Source organism: Betta splendens, chromosome 2 (assembly GCF_900634795.4).
Source record: "Betta splendens chromosome 2, fBetSpl5.4, whole genome shotgun sequence".
Lineage (NCBI taxonomy): Eukaryota > Metazoa > Chordata > Actinopteri > Anabantiformes > Osphronemidae > Betta > Betta splendens.
The window spans coordinates 26,528,512-26,543,511 of record NC_040882.2 but is presented as its reverse complement, the minus strand read 5'-3'; the positions used below and the strand labels follow the sequence as shown (position 1 = coordinate 26,543,511).

The 15,000-nt window shown below is 47.1% G+C and overlaps 3 protein-coding genes across 13 annotated transcripts in view; 1 reads left to right on the top strand and 2 right to left on the bottom strand.

Moving 5' to 3' along the window:
* The first annotated feature begins 4,210 nt into the window (after positions 1 to 4,210).
* Positions 4,211 to 8,207, top strand: LOC114843610 (uncharacterized). 2 transcript variants are annotated; one of them, XM_041073152.2, is made up of 5 exons: positions 4,211 to 4,506; positions 4,628 to 4,844; positions 5,036 to 5,390; positions 5,547 to 5,644; positions 5,727 to 8,207. In XM_041073152.2, exons 2-5 carry the CDS (start codon positions 4,631 to 4,633, stop codon positions 7,925 to 7,927), a joined length of 2,868 nt encoding a protein of 955 aa, XP_040929086.1. In that variant the 5' UTR covers positions 4,211 to 4,506; positions 4,628 to 4,630; the 3' UTR covers positions 7,928 to 8,207. The 2 variants fall into 2 exon arrangements, with proteins under 2 accessions (XP_040929086.1, XP_040929087.1); XM_041073153.1 differs by having other exon boundaries at positions 4,495 to 4,844.
* A 1,037-nt stretch (positions 8,208 to 9,244) lies between these two features.
* Positions 9,245 to 13,719, bottom strand: slc10a7 (solute carrier family 10 member 7). 2 transcript variants are annotated; one of them, XM_029172601.3, is made up of 12 exons: positions 13,470 to 13,719; positions 12,708 to 12,790; positions 12,494 to 12,630; positions 12,081 to 12,156; positions 11,946 to 11,984; positions 11,806 to 11,841; positions 11,621 to 11,704; positions 11,372 to 11,537; positions 11,229 to 11,280; positions 11,058 to 11,131; positions 10,714 to 10,859; positions 9,245 to 10,139 (listed from the first exon to the last, which is right to left on the bottom strand). In XM_029172601.3, exons 1-12 carry the CDS (start codon positions 13,567 to 13,569, stop codon positions 10,107 to 10,109), a joined length of 1,026 nt encoding a protein of 341 aa, XP_029028434.1. In that variant the 5' UTR covers positions 13,570 to 13,719; the 3' UTR covers positions 9,245 to 10,106. The 2 variants fall into 2 exon arrangements, with proteins under 2 accessions (XP_029028434.1, XP_029028442.1); XM_029172609.3 differs by having other exon boundaries at positions 12,708 to 12,729; positions 13,470 to 13,678.
* A 1,099-nt stretch (positions 13,720 to 14,818) lies between these two features.
* The window catches only part of ttc29 (tetratricopeptide repeat domain 29), a 3,931-nt gene continuing 3,749 nt past the window's right edge, over positions 14,819 to 15,000 (bottom strand). For all 9 annotated transcript variants that reach the window (XM_029172238.3, XM_029172264.3, XM_029172229.3 and 6 more), the window contains one exon: positions 14,819 to 15,000. This exon is cut by the window's right edge and continues 91 nt beyond it. In XM_029172238.3, the coding sequence (XP_029028071.1) occupies positions 14,906 to 15,000 (95 nt within the window). In that variant the 3' untranslated portion in view covers positions 14,819 to 14,905.

Sequence of the window (15,000 nt, the reverse complement as noted above, 5' to 3'; positions counted from 1 at the left end):
CCCATGTATGAGAGGAGCATGACGGTGGTGAGATGTGCTGTAGGTCAGACAGAGGAGTTCAAGGTGAGTCAACTCTCATGTTCCAAGAAGTACAGGTAGAGGTGGAGGAGAAGCAGCAATTTATAAATCAGATTTATTAATTACTGCTAAACCTAAACATAGTTATAACTCAATTGAGAGCCTCACTCTGAGCCTTTCTCACCCAGACTCTAAAACTCAGAAGCCACTTGTGTTTTGTATTGTTTACCGTCCTCCTGCTCCATATTCAGAGTTCTTAACTGAATTCTCTGAATTCTTATCTGACTTAGTTCTTAGCACAGATAAAGTCATTGTAGTGGGAGACTTTAACATTCATGTAGATGTTGACAGCAACTGTCTCAGCACTGCTTTTAACTCCTTAATAGACACTATTGGTTTTACACAGCAGGTAAATGAACCCACTCATCGTTTTAACCACACCCTAGATCTTGTCCTGACATATGGGGTTGAAATTGATAATTTAATAGTTCTTCCCCAAAACCCTCTGTTATCTGACCATTTCCTATTAACTTTTGAATTTAGCACAACTGACCCTATAACAGCTGGAAAGAAATGTTACTATAGCAGATGTTTGCTGTTGCCAGATTCAAGCAGATGATTCCATCATCTTTTGCCTCAATGTCTTGTAGACACACAGAGAACAGTCACCTTAATCCTTATGAACAGGTTGACTGTCTTGTAGATGATGCTGCAGCTTCTCTACGTACAATGTTAGACACAGTGGCTCCTCTGAAGAAGAAGACAGTGAATCAGAGGAGGTTAGCTCCGTGGTATAACTCAGACATCCGCAGCCTAAAGCAAAGGACTAGACAACTAGAAAGACAGTGGCGTTCCAACAAAATAAATGTAAACTGCATTGCATGGAAGGACAGTCTAATGAAATATAAAAAAGCACTTTGTGCTGCTAGAAAAACATATTATTTCTCCCTAATTGAGGAAAACAAAAACAACCCCAGGTTTCTTTTCAGCACTGTAGCCAGGCTGACAAAGAGTCATAGCTGTATTGAGTCTACTATCCCCTTAAATCTCAGCAGCAATGACTTTATGAACCACTTTACTTATAAAATTATCATCATTAGAAAAAACATTCAGCAGCGACTTCTTCCAAATGACAGAAAGCACTGTCTAGATCCATCAACTTTAAATATACCAAATCCTCTGTCTTACCTGGACAGCTTCTTCCCCATAACTCATGTGGAGTTAACCTCAATAATCAACTCTTCCAAGTCGTCCACTTGTCTTTTAGATCCAATCCCAACCAGATTACTCAAAGAGGTTCTACCTTTAATCAGCTCGTCCATATTAAATCAAATCAACCAATCTTTACAACTAGGCTATGTACCACAGGCTTTTAAGGTGGCTGTGGTCAAACCTCTTTTAAAAAAAAACCAACCCTGGACCCTGGAGAACTAGCCAACTATAGGCCCATTTCAAATTTACCCTTTATTTCCAAGATTCTGGAAAAAATCGTGGCTAAACAATTATCTGACCACCTGAGTGGGAATAACCTGTACGAAGTTTTTCAGTCAGGATTTAGAAAACATCATAGCACAGAAACAGCTCTGGTTAGAGTCACTAATGATCTTCTATTAGCTTCGGACAATGGTCTAGTTTCTGTCCTTGTCCTGTTAGATCTTAGTGCTGCATTTGATACAATTGATCATAACATTCTATTACAGACACTAGAACATAGAATCAGGATTAAAGGAACAGCATTGGGATGGTTTAAATCCTATTTATTGAACAGATTCCAGTTTGTTCATGTTAATGAGTAATTCTCCACATGCACAAAGATTAGCTATGGAGTTCCACAGGGTTCTGTGCTTGGTCCAATTTTGTTTAACCTTATACATGTCTCTTCTAGGTGAGATTATTAGAAAGCATTCTATTAATTTTCATTGTTATGGAGAAGATACTCAGCTATATATGTCCTTGGAACCAAATGAAACAGATCAACTAGTCAAAATTCAACACATCAAATCCTGGATGTCCCAAAACTTCCTTCAACTAAATTCAGATAAAACTGAAATTCTTATTGTTGGGCCTAAAAATCTGAGAGAGACACTATTGAGTCAGATAGCCACCCTGGATGGCATAACATTAGCTTCAGATTCTACTGTGAGGAACCTTGGTGTCATGTTTGACCAGGATCTCTCTTTTACATCATACATTAAACAAATCTCCAGAACCGCCTACTTCCACCTTAGAAATATAATTAAAATCAGAAGCATCCTCTTTCAGAGCGATGCAGAGAAACTGATCCATGCATTTGTTACCTCTAGGCTGGACTACTGTAACTCCTTACTCATAGGATGTCCTAACAGCTCCTTTAAAAGCCTACAGCTCATTCAAAATGCTGCAGCCAGAGTTCTGACAGGACTTAGAAAGAGAGATCACATTTCTCCTACATTAGCTTCTCTGCACTGGCTGCCTGTAAAATGTAGGATAGAATTTAAAATTTGCCTCCTTACCTACAAAGTACTCAATGATAAAGCTCCTTCTTATCGACCTCATAGTTCCTTATGCTCCCAGCAGAATGCTTCGTTCTCAGAGCGCTGGGCTACTTGTGGTTCCTAGAGTGTCTAAATGTAGAACAGGAGGCAGAGCTTTTAGCTCCTCTCCTCTGGAATCAGCTGGAACCAGAAGCTGACACACTCTCCACCTTTAAGATCAGACTTAAAACCTTCCTTTTTGATAAAGCTTATAGTTAGAGATGGTTCAGGTCACTGGCAATGATTGTTAGTCACAGGAACCATCTCTTAGTTAAGCTGCAATAGACATAGACTGCTGTCAAACTAAAGGGTGGCTGTACAGTATGTGGGATCTGTTGTAAGGTCTTAAACCTTACTTTGTAAAGTGCCTTGAGATAATTTTGTTGTGATTTGGCGCCATATAAATAAAATTGAATTAAATTTAATTGAATTGAATTGAGGTGGGACTTCACCAAAGATCAGCTTTGAGTCCCTTCTTGTTTGCTATGCTGATGGACAGGCCAGTCAGACGAGGTCAGACTGAAATCTCCCTGGACAATGAGGTGAAGAAGGTGCAGGAGTTTAACCGTCAGTGTGATGTGGAAGGCGAGTGTGGAGAAGAGGTGAAGAGGCGAGTGCTGGCGGGTTGGAGCGGGTGGAGGGAAGTGTCAGAAGTGTTGTGTGACATTAGAGTGTCTGCAAGACTCAAAGGGAAGGTGTAACGACAGTGGTGATTTCAGCTCTGCTCTGTGGGTTAGAGACGGTAGCAGTGAGGAAGAGATGGAGCAGAGATGAAGATGCTGAGGTCCTCCTTATAGTGACGAGGTTGGACAAAACCAGGAACCAGCTCATCAGAGGACGGCTCACGCTGCCTGTTATCAACAAAGTCAGAGCACAGACTGAGGTGGTTTGGACGTGTGCAGAGGAGGGAGAGGGAATGTATTGGTGAAAGGATGTTGGAGATGGAGCTGCCAAAAAGAGGGCAAAAGGGACGAGCAAGGAGGAGATACATGGATGTGCTGACAGAGGACATGAGGTTGGCTGGTGTGAGTGGAGACGCCCAGGATAGAATGAGGAGGAGGATGATTCACTGTGGAGACCCCTGATGGGAACAGACTAAAGGAGAAGTAGCAGTCGTGGAGGTTTAAGTCCTTAAACATTCAAGCACGCTTTGTCGTTGTTGTTCTTTGATCATTGTAGATTAGTAGAGAAAAAGACAAAAGACAAAAGCCTTCTAGGCCACGTGCAAACGGAGAAGAGTGATAAGAACAGAGTGAGCCTAGAGGAAGTTTACTGTACGCTGGTGATGGAGAGATTCAGATGGGAGCGGGTGAGGAGGTGTCAGCCTCACGTCCACTGTTACCTGGGAACAGAGCTTCAGTAACAGAGATGACCAGAGGCTCCAAAGTCTCATTGAACCACTTTAAAGTCGCCATGATGGGTAATGAATAGATTTAATGTGTGTACAAGAAAATAAGAGTAAAAGCAGGTGATCTTCACTTCATGAAAAAGAATGTGACTTAGTGAAACCAACTGCACTGTAAACAATGACTGGGACAATGAGGAGAGTGAGTGAGGATGAGGATGAGCAGCGTGACGAAGAGAAGATCCTGGAGGGAGGTGACTACAGCTGGTGCACATCCTGTTGGGGTGTGTGTGTGTGTGTGCGTCCTAATCCTATACTGTAGAAATAACTCTACTAGAACGGACCCTCACCCCTACAGAACCTCTGCAGTCTAACAACTGCTGCTGTTTTTTTCCGCCACCAACATGTGAAAAGTCAGACAGAAGAAGCTTCACATTCATTTACAGTCATAAAACAAACACAGCAGGTTTTGAATACAGCGCTCTCAGGTTCTACACCTCCTACTTCTATGTCCCCCACAGCGCACATCCTGGACCCTGATCGCTCCAAACTGAGCAGGGCCCCTCACTCTCTTCTGTGGCCAGCAGACGACTGTGGGCTCTGATCCTGTGAAGGCTACAGCTGCACAAGGTGAGGACGCTCATCTGTAACATTAATGACTTCACTGTAAGCTGAAATATTTAGTTGTTGCTTAGCTACGAGCAAAAAGTGACTTCCAGCCTTAACCGTCCTGCTTCTCTATGTGTGTGAGGCCATGCCGTCCTCCCTCGTCCGTGCCGGCCTGGTCCTGGTGCTGGTTCTGGTCCTGGTGCCTCCGGCCGCCTGGTCGTTCTCCCAAGGAGCCAACGACGCCTCGTGTCAGGAGATGGTTCCGGGCCACATCCGAGCTCAGCGTCAGAACCTGCAGCACAGCCACATCAGCCTAAGGGCGTCGGCAGCTTCGTACCTGCCTGGACAGTTAATCACAGGTAGAGATTCAATTAGATGAGTCCAAATCAGCAGCCAACTCAAGGTCTATTAAGTTATTTAGAAATCCAACACGTCCCATTTGAGCAGATCAAGTTTCACTTTAGGACAGATGTTAAGTATTTTAAGTCTTTTATGAATCAGGAGGCTTCTCCACCTCCTCCACCAACACAGTCAGCATCTTCTTCCTCAGTCACCGTCCGAAGCTCCCGGGACTTCATGGGCTTCTTGGTGCAAGCTCGCAGCGCACACGGCGCCTGGGACGGTTCCAGGGCAGGAGCCGGTGTGAGGTCCAGAGCTGTGGGACTCAGGCCTACGCTGGCGGGTGGGCCCGGTACGCGAGCGGGCCCGGCGCTGGCGGGTGGGCCCGGTACGCGAGCGGGCCCAGCGCTGGCGGGTGGGGCCTGGGTTCTCACCCCCCCAGGAACCCACGCGCTGCGCTGCCTCTCAGACGCCGACACGCTCACACACTCTGACAAACAGCTGAAGAGGAACCTGTCGTTCGTCTGGAGGGCTCCTGACGCGCCCGTGGGGGACATACGCTTCTAGTGAGTACCGCATACCAGTGCAAAGCTTTAGTCTAGGATCAGGAACAGGTCGTAAAGAAACCACGGCTAATAAAAGCTCAACCACTGGTCGCCTTACTGTGGAAAAGACCTGACCGTTGTGTGATTTACCTGAACGCCTCTTTGTGTGTCATTAAGCATCACGGTGGTCCAGTCCTACTTCGTTTACTGGGCCGGCGTTGAGTCTGCTGTAGTACGTGATGGAAGCCGTAGAAACACCACCGGCTCCATGGAAGGTGAGGTCACAGCAAACACACGAGAGCAAACACAACGCATCCGCAGACTCTCACCAACTCCATCTCTGCATCGTCCTCACAGCTTTCAGAGTCCACGGACCTTCAGCTGGTTCTGTTACTGCACAAACCAGCAGCGCAACACAAAATGATGCAAACACCTCCTCAGCTCCGGCTCCGCTTGGAACCCAAACCCCCACGAACACGCTGCCCAGTAACGGATCCTCCCCCAGCGTTACCAGGGACAACGGGGCTGGAGGTGAGGCAGCCGAACACACAGGAAGTACTGTGACTCAGAGCCAGGACCCAAACAATTCTGTGACGCCATCCAACACAGCGCCGTCGTCTTCAGCGGACGCTGCGCAGATGGAACCTATGGGCCTCCTTCTGCCAAACGTCAGCACGCAGGCCTCAACCACGCCTCATTCCTCTGGTGAGAAGCCAAACCTTCACTTTAAGGACCAAACCGCCTTTGCAGTTGTACCTTCAACCATTCAGCACGTTCCCAGTACAAGACCTCAAAGAGACACAACCCCCGATGCAGGAGACCAGACCCGTTCCCACAGTGGTTCCCAGTCCTGGAGAAGTGGAACTAGGCCCCAAACCAGTACAACACAGCAGCTTCTGGACCCGACTCCTCAGCTCCACCCTTCGCTCCAGCCTCACACACCTTCACCCAGGCCCGTTCCCACAACTAGTGCAAGTGATGCTCTTCCTGCCTCCCAGACACCCACCCTGTTCTCCCAGCCTCAAACCCCTTCACAAAGGGCTGAACCCCGTCTTACCCCGCATCGTCTTGCTCGAAAGCGCCTAGTCAACCAACCCTCGTCCCACTTCCACTTACTGAGTGATTCAGCGCGACCTCAGCCTGAGGCCAGGCACTTTGGACTCCAGAGTGGGCCAAGAGAAACCAGCGCTGCGTCTCTGAGCTCTCTGCCTTTTAGCAGCGCTCACGAGGCGCTGCCTGTTACTACAGACTCTCCCGCCCAGTCTGAAGTCCCACCGGAGGCCTTGAGCGTCTTCTACCAACCACGGCCTCGACCCAACTCCCAAACTGAGTCAAAACCAGTAGACACCTCCACATGGACGCCGTCTCTAGTTTCAGTAAAGCTCAGATCTGGGCCAGTGCTCTTTACACCAGGACACGTAAATAAGGGAGGACAGGTTAACGATTTTCAACACCTAGAAAAGATCAGAGGCACAAACCCAATGTCTGCAACAACCAACCTGCCTTATCCTGCAGAGTCCACTCAAACGCCAGCCCTTCGTTCCTCGTCCTCAGCTCCCACTTTTCCAGGCGCATCTCTTGGTCATGGAAGCTCCAACAGCCCTTTTCTACGTTCAGCTCTGGGGTCTATACGTCCATCGCTAGGGAACCAACCACAAACAGCTGCAGCCATTTTGGCTCTTCCTTCTCCTTTACCGATTTCCATCCCTCCTCATTTCCCCTCTGCTAAATCTTCCTCCTCTTCTCCTCCATCATCAGTCTCTGTTACTGTTCCTTTCTCAAACTCCTCAGAGCATCTTCTAGCATCATCTCAGACGGCCTTGTTTTCAGTTTCTTCCCCATCTTCCTTTACTTCCTCCCAACATGTCAAAGGTTCAACCTTGTCTCCTTCCACTGTCTCAGCAGTCGTCACCTCCTCTTCCAATGCCTCCCTCAATTCTCCGGTTTCATCCTCCACTTTCCCCCCTTCTCCTTCCTCTTCCATGTCTTTCCATTCGACCACCCCTCACCCTGGACCCTCACCAGCTCCCCGTCGTTCTCTGTACAACCCTGTGTCCTCTGTATCACAGTTGCCTTTACAAAGAGTCACCGTTGGCCAGAAGCTGCTAATCCACAACCACATGTTGTCATCTAAACCTGGACTCAACCTAAACCCACCAACACAAAGAAACCCCCGACCGCATCCAAACCCATTGGATCTGAAACCAAACACTTCAGGTAAACCCAAAAATCCCTCCATTCCCTCAAAGACCCCAGACAAAGAGGGCAAGTATCCGGACATTGTCCCCAGACACAGTGCCTGGGAGCTGGGCATGCTGCTGGGCTGCTCCGCGGGGCTGGGGATGGTGTTGGTGGTTGGGCTCCGGTACATGTACCGCCAGGCCTGCGGCAAGAAAACACAGATGACGCTGAACGACCGGGAGAGAGAGTACGGAAGAGGAGAGCGAGGGCTGGTACATGTGCAGGAGTGCGGAGACCTGGTCCGAGTCCGGAGGATCAGAGAGAACAGCTTTGTGCTTCTGGCAGAGTACGACATACTGACGTCACCTGGAGACTGAGGTCCAGGACACAGGCCGAGCTCTAGATGCTAACACATTAGCATGCTAAATGACGAACATGAATTCAACGCTTGCATTTTCTGCTCTATAACAACAGGATGCTCAGAATTTGTATGAATGCAGGTTCTGCTGAGACGCTCAGTAGTGAACAGAGCCCCAAACTGACCCACTGACGTGTATTTGTATGTCTATGTATGTGCTAACCAGTAGCATTAGCAAATAACTGCTTCCTTTGAAATCGTATTCATCAACGTCAAAATAAAATCTATTTTTACTATTATACTTGAAGTCCTTTACCAACAAAGTGCATCTGCTGTCGCTGGGTTTGAGAACGAAACCCTCTAAAGGAGTTTCAGAGGAATCCATCTGAGACATAGTAGAACTGCTACTGATTCACACATGACCTAAAACAACATTTGTCCTTGTCGTTAGCCTGTAACATTCAAGGACCATGTTGCTAATTTGTTTTGAGTATTTGAATACACACGAGACGACTGCAAATGAAACACTAGGACGATTCATTTCACAAGAAGCAAATGGAGTCTCTGTCCTTCAGCTCAGTATGAATGAACCGTTACTGTGTGACTGTATGTGACATTTGAATACATTCTCTGTAGTAACAGCACCTGATGACAATGGAGGAATCTGTTCAAGATGCCAGAGTTAGAGGCAGATCGTCAGATTACATTTAATTAAGGAGTTCAGTTTCAGGGTCTGGTTTACAAACTGGCTCCAGTGATGATGTTTAGTCAGTGACAGGAGATGCAGTTCCACATTTTGTGCTGCGTTTGTGCAGATGTTAACTAAAATGTGCGTGAACCTGCTTCACACTGGCAGTGACCTCCTCACAGTCGCTCACAGCGGCTCTGAAGCAAAGCAGGTGTCGTCTCCAGTGTTTTCTTACCTGCATCTGTGGAGAAGCCCCACAAGCAACACTCAGCTTCTGTCAGGTTTGCAGAGGTTGGCATTCGACTCAGACTTAGATAAGAAGCTGGGAACGTAGCAGCCACAACCGGAGATCAGCTCCTCCACTGGTGAGTGAACGTGAGCCGTTCAGAGACGAGCTCTGTGAGCGCTAACGTGGACGCCCTTCACATGAAGCAGAAAAGCAGAGGTCAAAGCAGAATCCCATGCAAACAAGGCAGATGGAAGGCTGCACCCAAAGAACAGCCTGACTCGGGTCTGGATCAACGCATCAAAGCAGCTAAGGCTTCTAGAAAGTGGTGTGTCGGAATGGGCTGAAAGGTGAGTGTTTTATCAGATGAAGTGCTGCAGCTTTTACTGGTTCCTCAACAAATACTCCTGTTCCAGGCGTCGGACATTTTCAGTAAAATCAGGTTTAAATTTGAGGCTCATACACATGATTTCACTCCCTCTGAGTCCCAGAGGTTCAGTTCTTCTAAATACATTCAGAGTTTAGTGATGGACTTTCATAATAACTAATAAGTATCAGCAGAGAACAGTCACCTACATGCAGACACTTACGCACCTGACACACAAACTGTTTTTGTATCGTGAGTTACAAAAATATGGAGGCAACTTAGAGAAATTCAAGTTTTAAGACGTAAAACTATTTGACTAGTTGGTTTCTACATTAGATGAAACCCGGCTCCACTGAACTCATCCAACCACAGATGTTGTGAAGACATGTTGCTGTAAATGATACAGTTCACAATGCAAAGTGATGGTGACACCTTCCTCAATGTTACAGGTGTCAAAATGAAGACAACGGTGATTATTTTACCGTATAGTAAGTGTCAAATAATGCAGCATTAGTTTGTTTCAGTCATAATTACAACAACTGTCCACATGTTCTGGTAGTGACGTATGAGAAAGAATAGAAAAATGTAGAAAATGTGAAAAAAAAAATCATGGTCCCAGTAACTCCCTTCATTTTTTAGCTGGTTCTGCCAGTGGAAAAATAATAACAGTCAACGTCCTTGTGTTGTCAGGACATGTTTCCATATAAAAATATAACTTCCTTTTGTTTCTTCTACATATAAAACAATAGATTTGATTGCAATAAGAAACAGGAGTTTTTCTTTGTCAAAGAGCTGGAGGCAGTGGAGGAGCGTCAGCCTCGTCCCTCCAGCGAGGTCTCCGTTGATGGGTTGTAACAAGGCACATGTGGCTGCAGCCTCCCTCCTCCACGGCAGGAGCACGGCCCGGTCCACTGTCGTCAGACGGGCTGCAGAGCCGACAGCTTCACTGCCTGATCACAGAGAGAGGACAGCGTCAAGGCACAGACGAGAATCCAACAAACAGAAGAGAAGTCTTTGAACCCAGCACCGCCCTCAGCAGGTCAACGTCCGCGTCCGCTAGAATCACTCCATGTCTCAGCCTACTCGCTGCTTCGCCTCCACCGACCCGTGTACCGCTCCCAAACTGAGCCCCCAGCACCGGCCCAGCACCAAGCCCCAGCACCTGGCCCAACTGAAGCTGCAGCACTGAGGCCATCAGTAGAGTTCAGTAGAGCCCAGATTGTTTTCCTGACGCCACAACTTGCTTTTAAAACTTTATTATTCATTACCAAGAAGACTGAGCGACACAGTGTCAGAGCAGGAGTGAGAGGACAGAAGAATTGACCCAGAAGGTGATCAAACAAAGAGCTTCAGTTTTACTTCTCTACTCACTCAAGGCCGAAGTGTTGCAACGCCGCCCTATTTCAACAACAGCCCAGACTGCAGCAGAGGAGACCAGGTGATGTTAAAGGAGGGCCTAATGTTTGAGCATAGCCTCGGTTTGGTTTTTAAGCTCAGGGTAGGCGTCACCCTGAGTCTACAAACCTTCTGCCGGCTGGTCATCCAGCTGCGGATGGTGGCCACGAGGACGGAGCCCAGCAGGATCTGAGCCGGGTGGTAGATCAGCAGAGGGACCGAGATGAGGGAGAGATGCTCGTAGCCCTCAAACACAATCTTCAACATAGGGATTCCTGAAGGCAAAGAAAGAAATAAGAATGATCTGATGTTTCCTGGGGAACTGATGGTTGTGTGGTGGTGAGTGAGCGAGTGAGTGAGTGAGTGAGTGAGTGAGTGAGTGAGTGAGTGAGTGAGTGAGTGAGTGAGTGAGTGAGTGAGTGAGTGAGTGAGTGAGTGAGTGAGTGAGTGAGTGAGTGAGCGAGTGACTCTACCCAGAGTGAGGGATTTGTGTGTGGAGCAGAACACGATGGCGACTGTGTCTGCTGGGCTGAATCCTGAGCCTGACCTGCAGAGATAAAGGGAAAGTGGAGTCAGATTTTATTCCTCGTCCATCTTCTTCGTTTCAACGTCAGACGTTTTCCAAACACTGGGAAGACACTCACCTGGTAGAGAAGGCAAACGTCAGCAGCATGAAGCTGAGCTGGATGGAGAAAACTGGAACGAGGCAAAACAGTCACTTTAATCTTCAGATGCCAGATGTATAAATAATGTCAAGCCAGACAGTGAATGCAGATGCTATACTGACTGATGAGGACGACCAGCAGCAGACTGGTGGGGTCCAGCTCGATGTTGGGGTTACTGAAGGTGTCACAGAAGGTGGTGTAGATGATCATGAGGAGGACGACGCTGCTGATGGTGCCGAACGGGAGCTTCCTTCGCTCCAGACACTCCCTGAGGAAACCACGACACACCTGTGGACACATCCCAGATAGAAACGTACAGCTCCACAGCAACATGAACTCGTCCACCTTCTCTATGTAACACAGATCCACACCTGACCCACGATGAGAGGCACCACCACGGTCATGAAGAGCTGGGAGAAGATGGAGGAGAAGGGAACGGAGGAGGAGGAGCCCAGCTGGAGGAGGAGAAGAGGGCGTGAAGCCGGGAACCGAAGCAGAATCCATTCTTTACATTTCTAACGCATCTACAGCGTCACAGTCTGAGGGTGTGACTCACAAAGAGCAGCAGCAGCAGAGGAGTCACGACGATGCCCTGCAGGACAGAGACGTGATCACAGGTTACTGGTGACTCGAACGTCAAGAACATCACTCTGAGCTCAAATGTGAACCTCAACTTTTACTAATCTAACATCTTACCAAGAAGCTCCCGAAAGCTGAGTTGAAGATGGCAGCGGCCTAAAGCACGAATAAACACGCAGTCAGTCTCCATGACAACAGGCTGCATATTAGTTTTCAATATTAGTCCATTCGTCAAAGACTTGCTAGCGTCACCTCGTTGCCTCCGACGGCCTTGGTGAGAATAACAGCAGAGGAGACAGGAGGGGGCATGCAGCTGACGGTCTGTAACCTAGGCAACCAACAACAAGCACGACAAGTCATCGTCAGTGTGTAGAACAAGCGGCTCCAGCTCACGGGCTGACTCTGTGGACGCCTCAACATCCAAGCTTTTAGTGTGTGCTTTATTTACTGAGCTTGTGCCTGCTGTCAGAGGAAACGGAAAGAGACGCCTCGTGTCTCATAGTTAGTCTAGGATTTCTGTGGTGTAGAGCTGCAGCTGCTTTCAATGACAGCACAGTGCTCGGCCTGTAGCAGCGCTGAATGTGGGTCTGTGTCCATGTGACTCCCCCTTCAGGTACAGTGAGGCGGCTCCTGAATGAAGGAGGCCATTCACACACGCGTCCTACCCTTTGAGCAGCCACTGGTCGATGGCCGTCAGCGACAGCAGCCGCAGCAGCAGCCACACGGCCAGAGGGAAGAAGACCAGCGTGAAGGACTGCACGAAGAGGTGCAGCCGGACGTGGAGCAACGCGCTGGTCAGCTCCTACAGAGGAGGAAGCAGCCGTCAGAGTCCGTCCCTCACAGAGGAGCTGTCATTTAGGCATTCAGATGTGTTCTCACCTCAGTCTTCAGTGAGAGGCCGCTGTTGAAGAAAATGAGTGAGACAGCAACGTAGGTTATGGTGAACTCTGGCTTTAATGGACCTGACAGGAGAGTTCACCACAAAACCAGGATGTTAGGTCATTGACATGTTGAATATTTTAATTAAATGTGCAGGCACACAGGATCTTTTCATATATGGACCATATAAAACAATAAGTGAATGATATCAAAGAATCAACTGTAAAGCAATATAATTGAATGATATCAAAGAATCAACTGTGATTTAACAATTAAATGAAACTTTTATCTGCAAATGTTTATTGTTTTGATCTGAGTAAACAGATATGTACAGATGTACACACACACAGCTCTATAGGGACATGACAGACAAACTGAGGTGAAGCCAGGTGTTCATCATGAGCAGTCACTTAATATTAAACTGAACTAATATTAGAGCGACATCTCTGTTCTGTTTAACCGCTCACGAAGCGGTTACTTCGTAGACGTCTGTCTGTCTGTTGACATTACTGCTGAATGCAACGTGTCACTACAGCACCAGGTAGGGCGGAGAAACGCACGCACGCGCACCCACGCAATTCTGATTTTGGCGGAAGGAGCCAAACTGAGTTACTCGAAGTCTAAAAGTTGTAGGTTTGTGTATATCAAATCCGCTTTGCATGTGTTGACTGTGAGAATCCAGGGGTGGACGTGTCGTCAGCTCTGAGCTGCTGCCGTCGTGTAGTTGTACAGTGACAGCGATGTGTGTGGTGCTTCACTCACCCCCTTTGACACCGACGCTGGGCTGCAGCTTGGCCGATAAGATGACCACCACTATCCCGATGATGAACCATTCCTTCCGGACCCTGGCCAGGAGGCCCATGTTTCCGCCCGGGCCTCACCGGTTCAGCCCGCCGGCGCCCCCGTCACACCGTCCGGACCCACGTTTTACAACTCTTCAGCTCCGTTTTCCAGCTTTTCTGTCAGAAAACACGGACATAACAACAGGAGCGCTTCCGGACACGTGGGCCTCGGCACGACCGTAAAGACTGGCGGAGAGGCGCAGTTGATTCCTTACCGCACTACCGGTAAAAGGCACGCATAGAAATATGCGCAATAAAACAACAATACCAACCTCATTTATATCCGCAATGTACAAATGACAGAATAGATGCGAAAATAAGTTTTTATATATTACATAGATCAAATATTTTATGTGATATTTATTAACCCCATAATATTATTGTTACCAAAATAAAGTAATTATTTATATAAGTTATATTCTCCCTAATCCAAAATTTTCTATAATAAATATCGAAGATTTGACTAATTGAATATTAATAAATTTGTTCCAGTGTGTTTGATCCAGAGCTTCATCCTCCTCTTCATCATTTCCTCTGGTATGGTACACACACATGAACAGCTAATGCCTCTGTTTGTTTAAGCGATACTTCAGTGCTGAAAAGCAAGTTAAGTTATAAATACTTTACATTTTATCAGCAAAAATGTGCAACAACAGTTAACATTGATGGTCTGTCTCCAGAGAAAACAGTGAAAATGGAAGTAATGTGTTGTGGCTTAAAATGGACATATCCCACAACACCCAGAATGCATTGCACCTGAGCTGAAGTTATTGGACCTACCTGTGGTTTAGCTCCGCCCCCTCTCAGCCCGGCCGTTGTAGGTACAGAAAAACAGCAAGTGCTAGTTGTTGTCTGTGAGCACATGGCAATCAACCCCTGAGATGTCTCAGGGGACTTTTGCAGAGGAATTAATGATTATTTCTCTGCATAAAAAATATGGAAGAATCTGAGTGTCCCTTCATTCTTAAATATTACCTGCAATCGTTTGGGTCAACCCACACTGGAAATCGGTGAAGTTTGCCTTTCACATGGTCTGAAACATGCTGACATCTATTGATGTGAATGTATCTGTTTTTTGTAGATTTAATTGTTTGCCTTTGTATTCGTAACTGCTTGTACTCACGAGCTGCCCACTGGCCAGCTGTTACATGACACAATGTCAATATTATTGACTCACAGTGAGCCTTTCTTAGTATGAGTGTAATGGTGACTCTATATAAAACAAATATGATGAATCTGAAATATATTGTTTAAAAGTGTACTCAGTGGTAATAAGAACATTTTATTAGACCCCGTGTTTTTATTACAGCATCAGATCTATATTGAGGACAAAAAAAGACTCTTTTTTTATCAGTGTTATTGTCCAATGTGTTGCTGCCAATGGACTGTGGCAGTGTGAGCTGCAGAGTCTGCACTAAGCGGCTGGCGCCCTCTGGTGGCCTTCCAGGCCA

What these genes read in the sequence shown, in the direction of transcription:
- LOC114843610 (XM_041073152.2), top strand. Translation starts at nt 4,631, where the DNA reads ATGCCGTCCTCCCTCGTCCGTGCCGGCCTGGTCCTGGTGCTGGTTCTG. An exon ending in GTGGGGGACATACGCTTCTA is followed by an intron (nt 5,391 to 5,546) that starts GTGAGTACCGCA and finishes TGTGTCATTAAG; the next exon opens with CATCACGGTGGTCCAGTCCT. An exon ending in CACCACCGGCTCCATGGAAG is followed by an intron (nt 5,645 to 5,726) that starts GTGAGGTCACAG and finishes TCGTCCTCACAG; the next exon opens with CTTTCAGAGTCCACGGACCT.
- slc10a7 (XM_029172601.3), bottom strand. Translation starts at nt 13,569, where the DNA reads ATGGGCCTCCTGGCCAGGGTCCGGAAGGAATGGTTCATCATCGGGATA. An exon ending in GCCTCTCACTGAAGACTGAG is followed by an intron (nt 12,631 to 12,707) that starts GTGAGAACACAT and finishes CCTCCTCTGTAG; the next exon opens with GAGCTGACCAGCGCGTTGCT. An exon ending in TGCCTCTCATCGTGGGTCAG is followed by an intron (nt 11,538 to 11,620) that starts GTGTGGATCTGT and finishes ATGTGTCCACAG; the next exon opens with GTGTGTCGTGGTTTCCTCAG.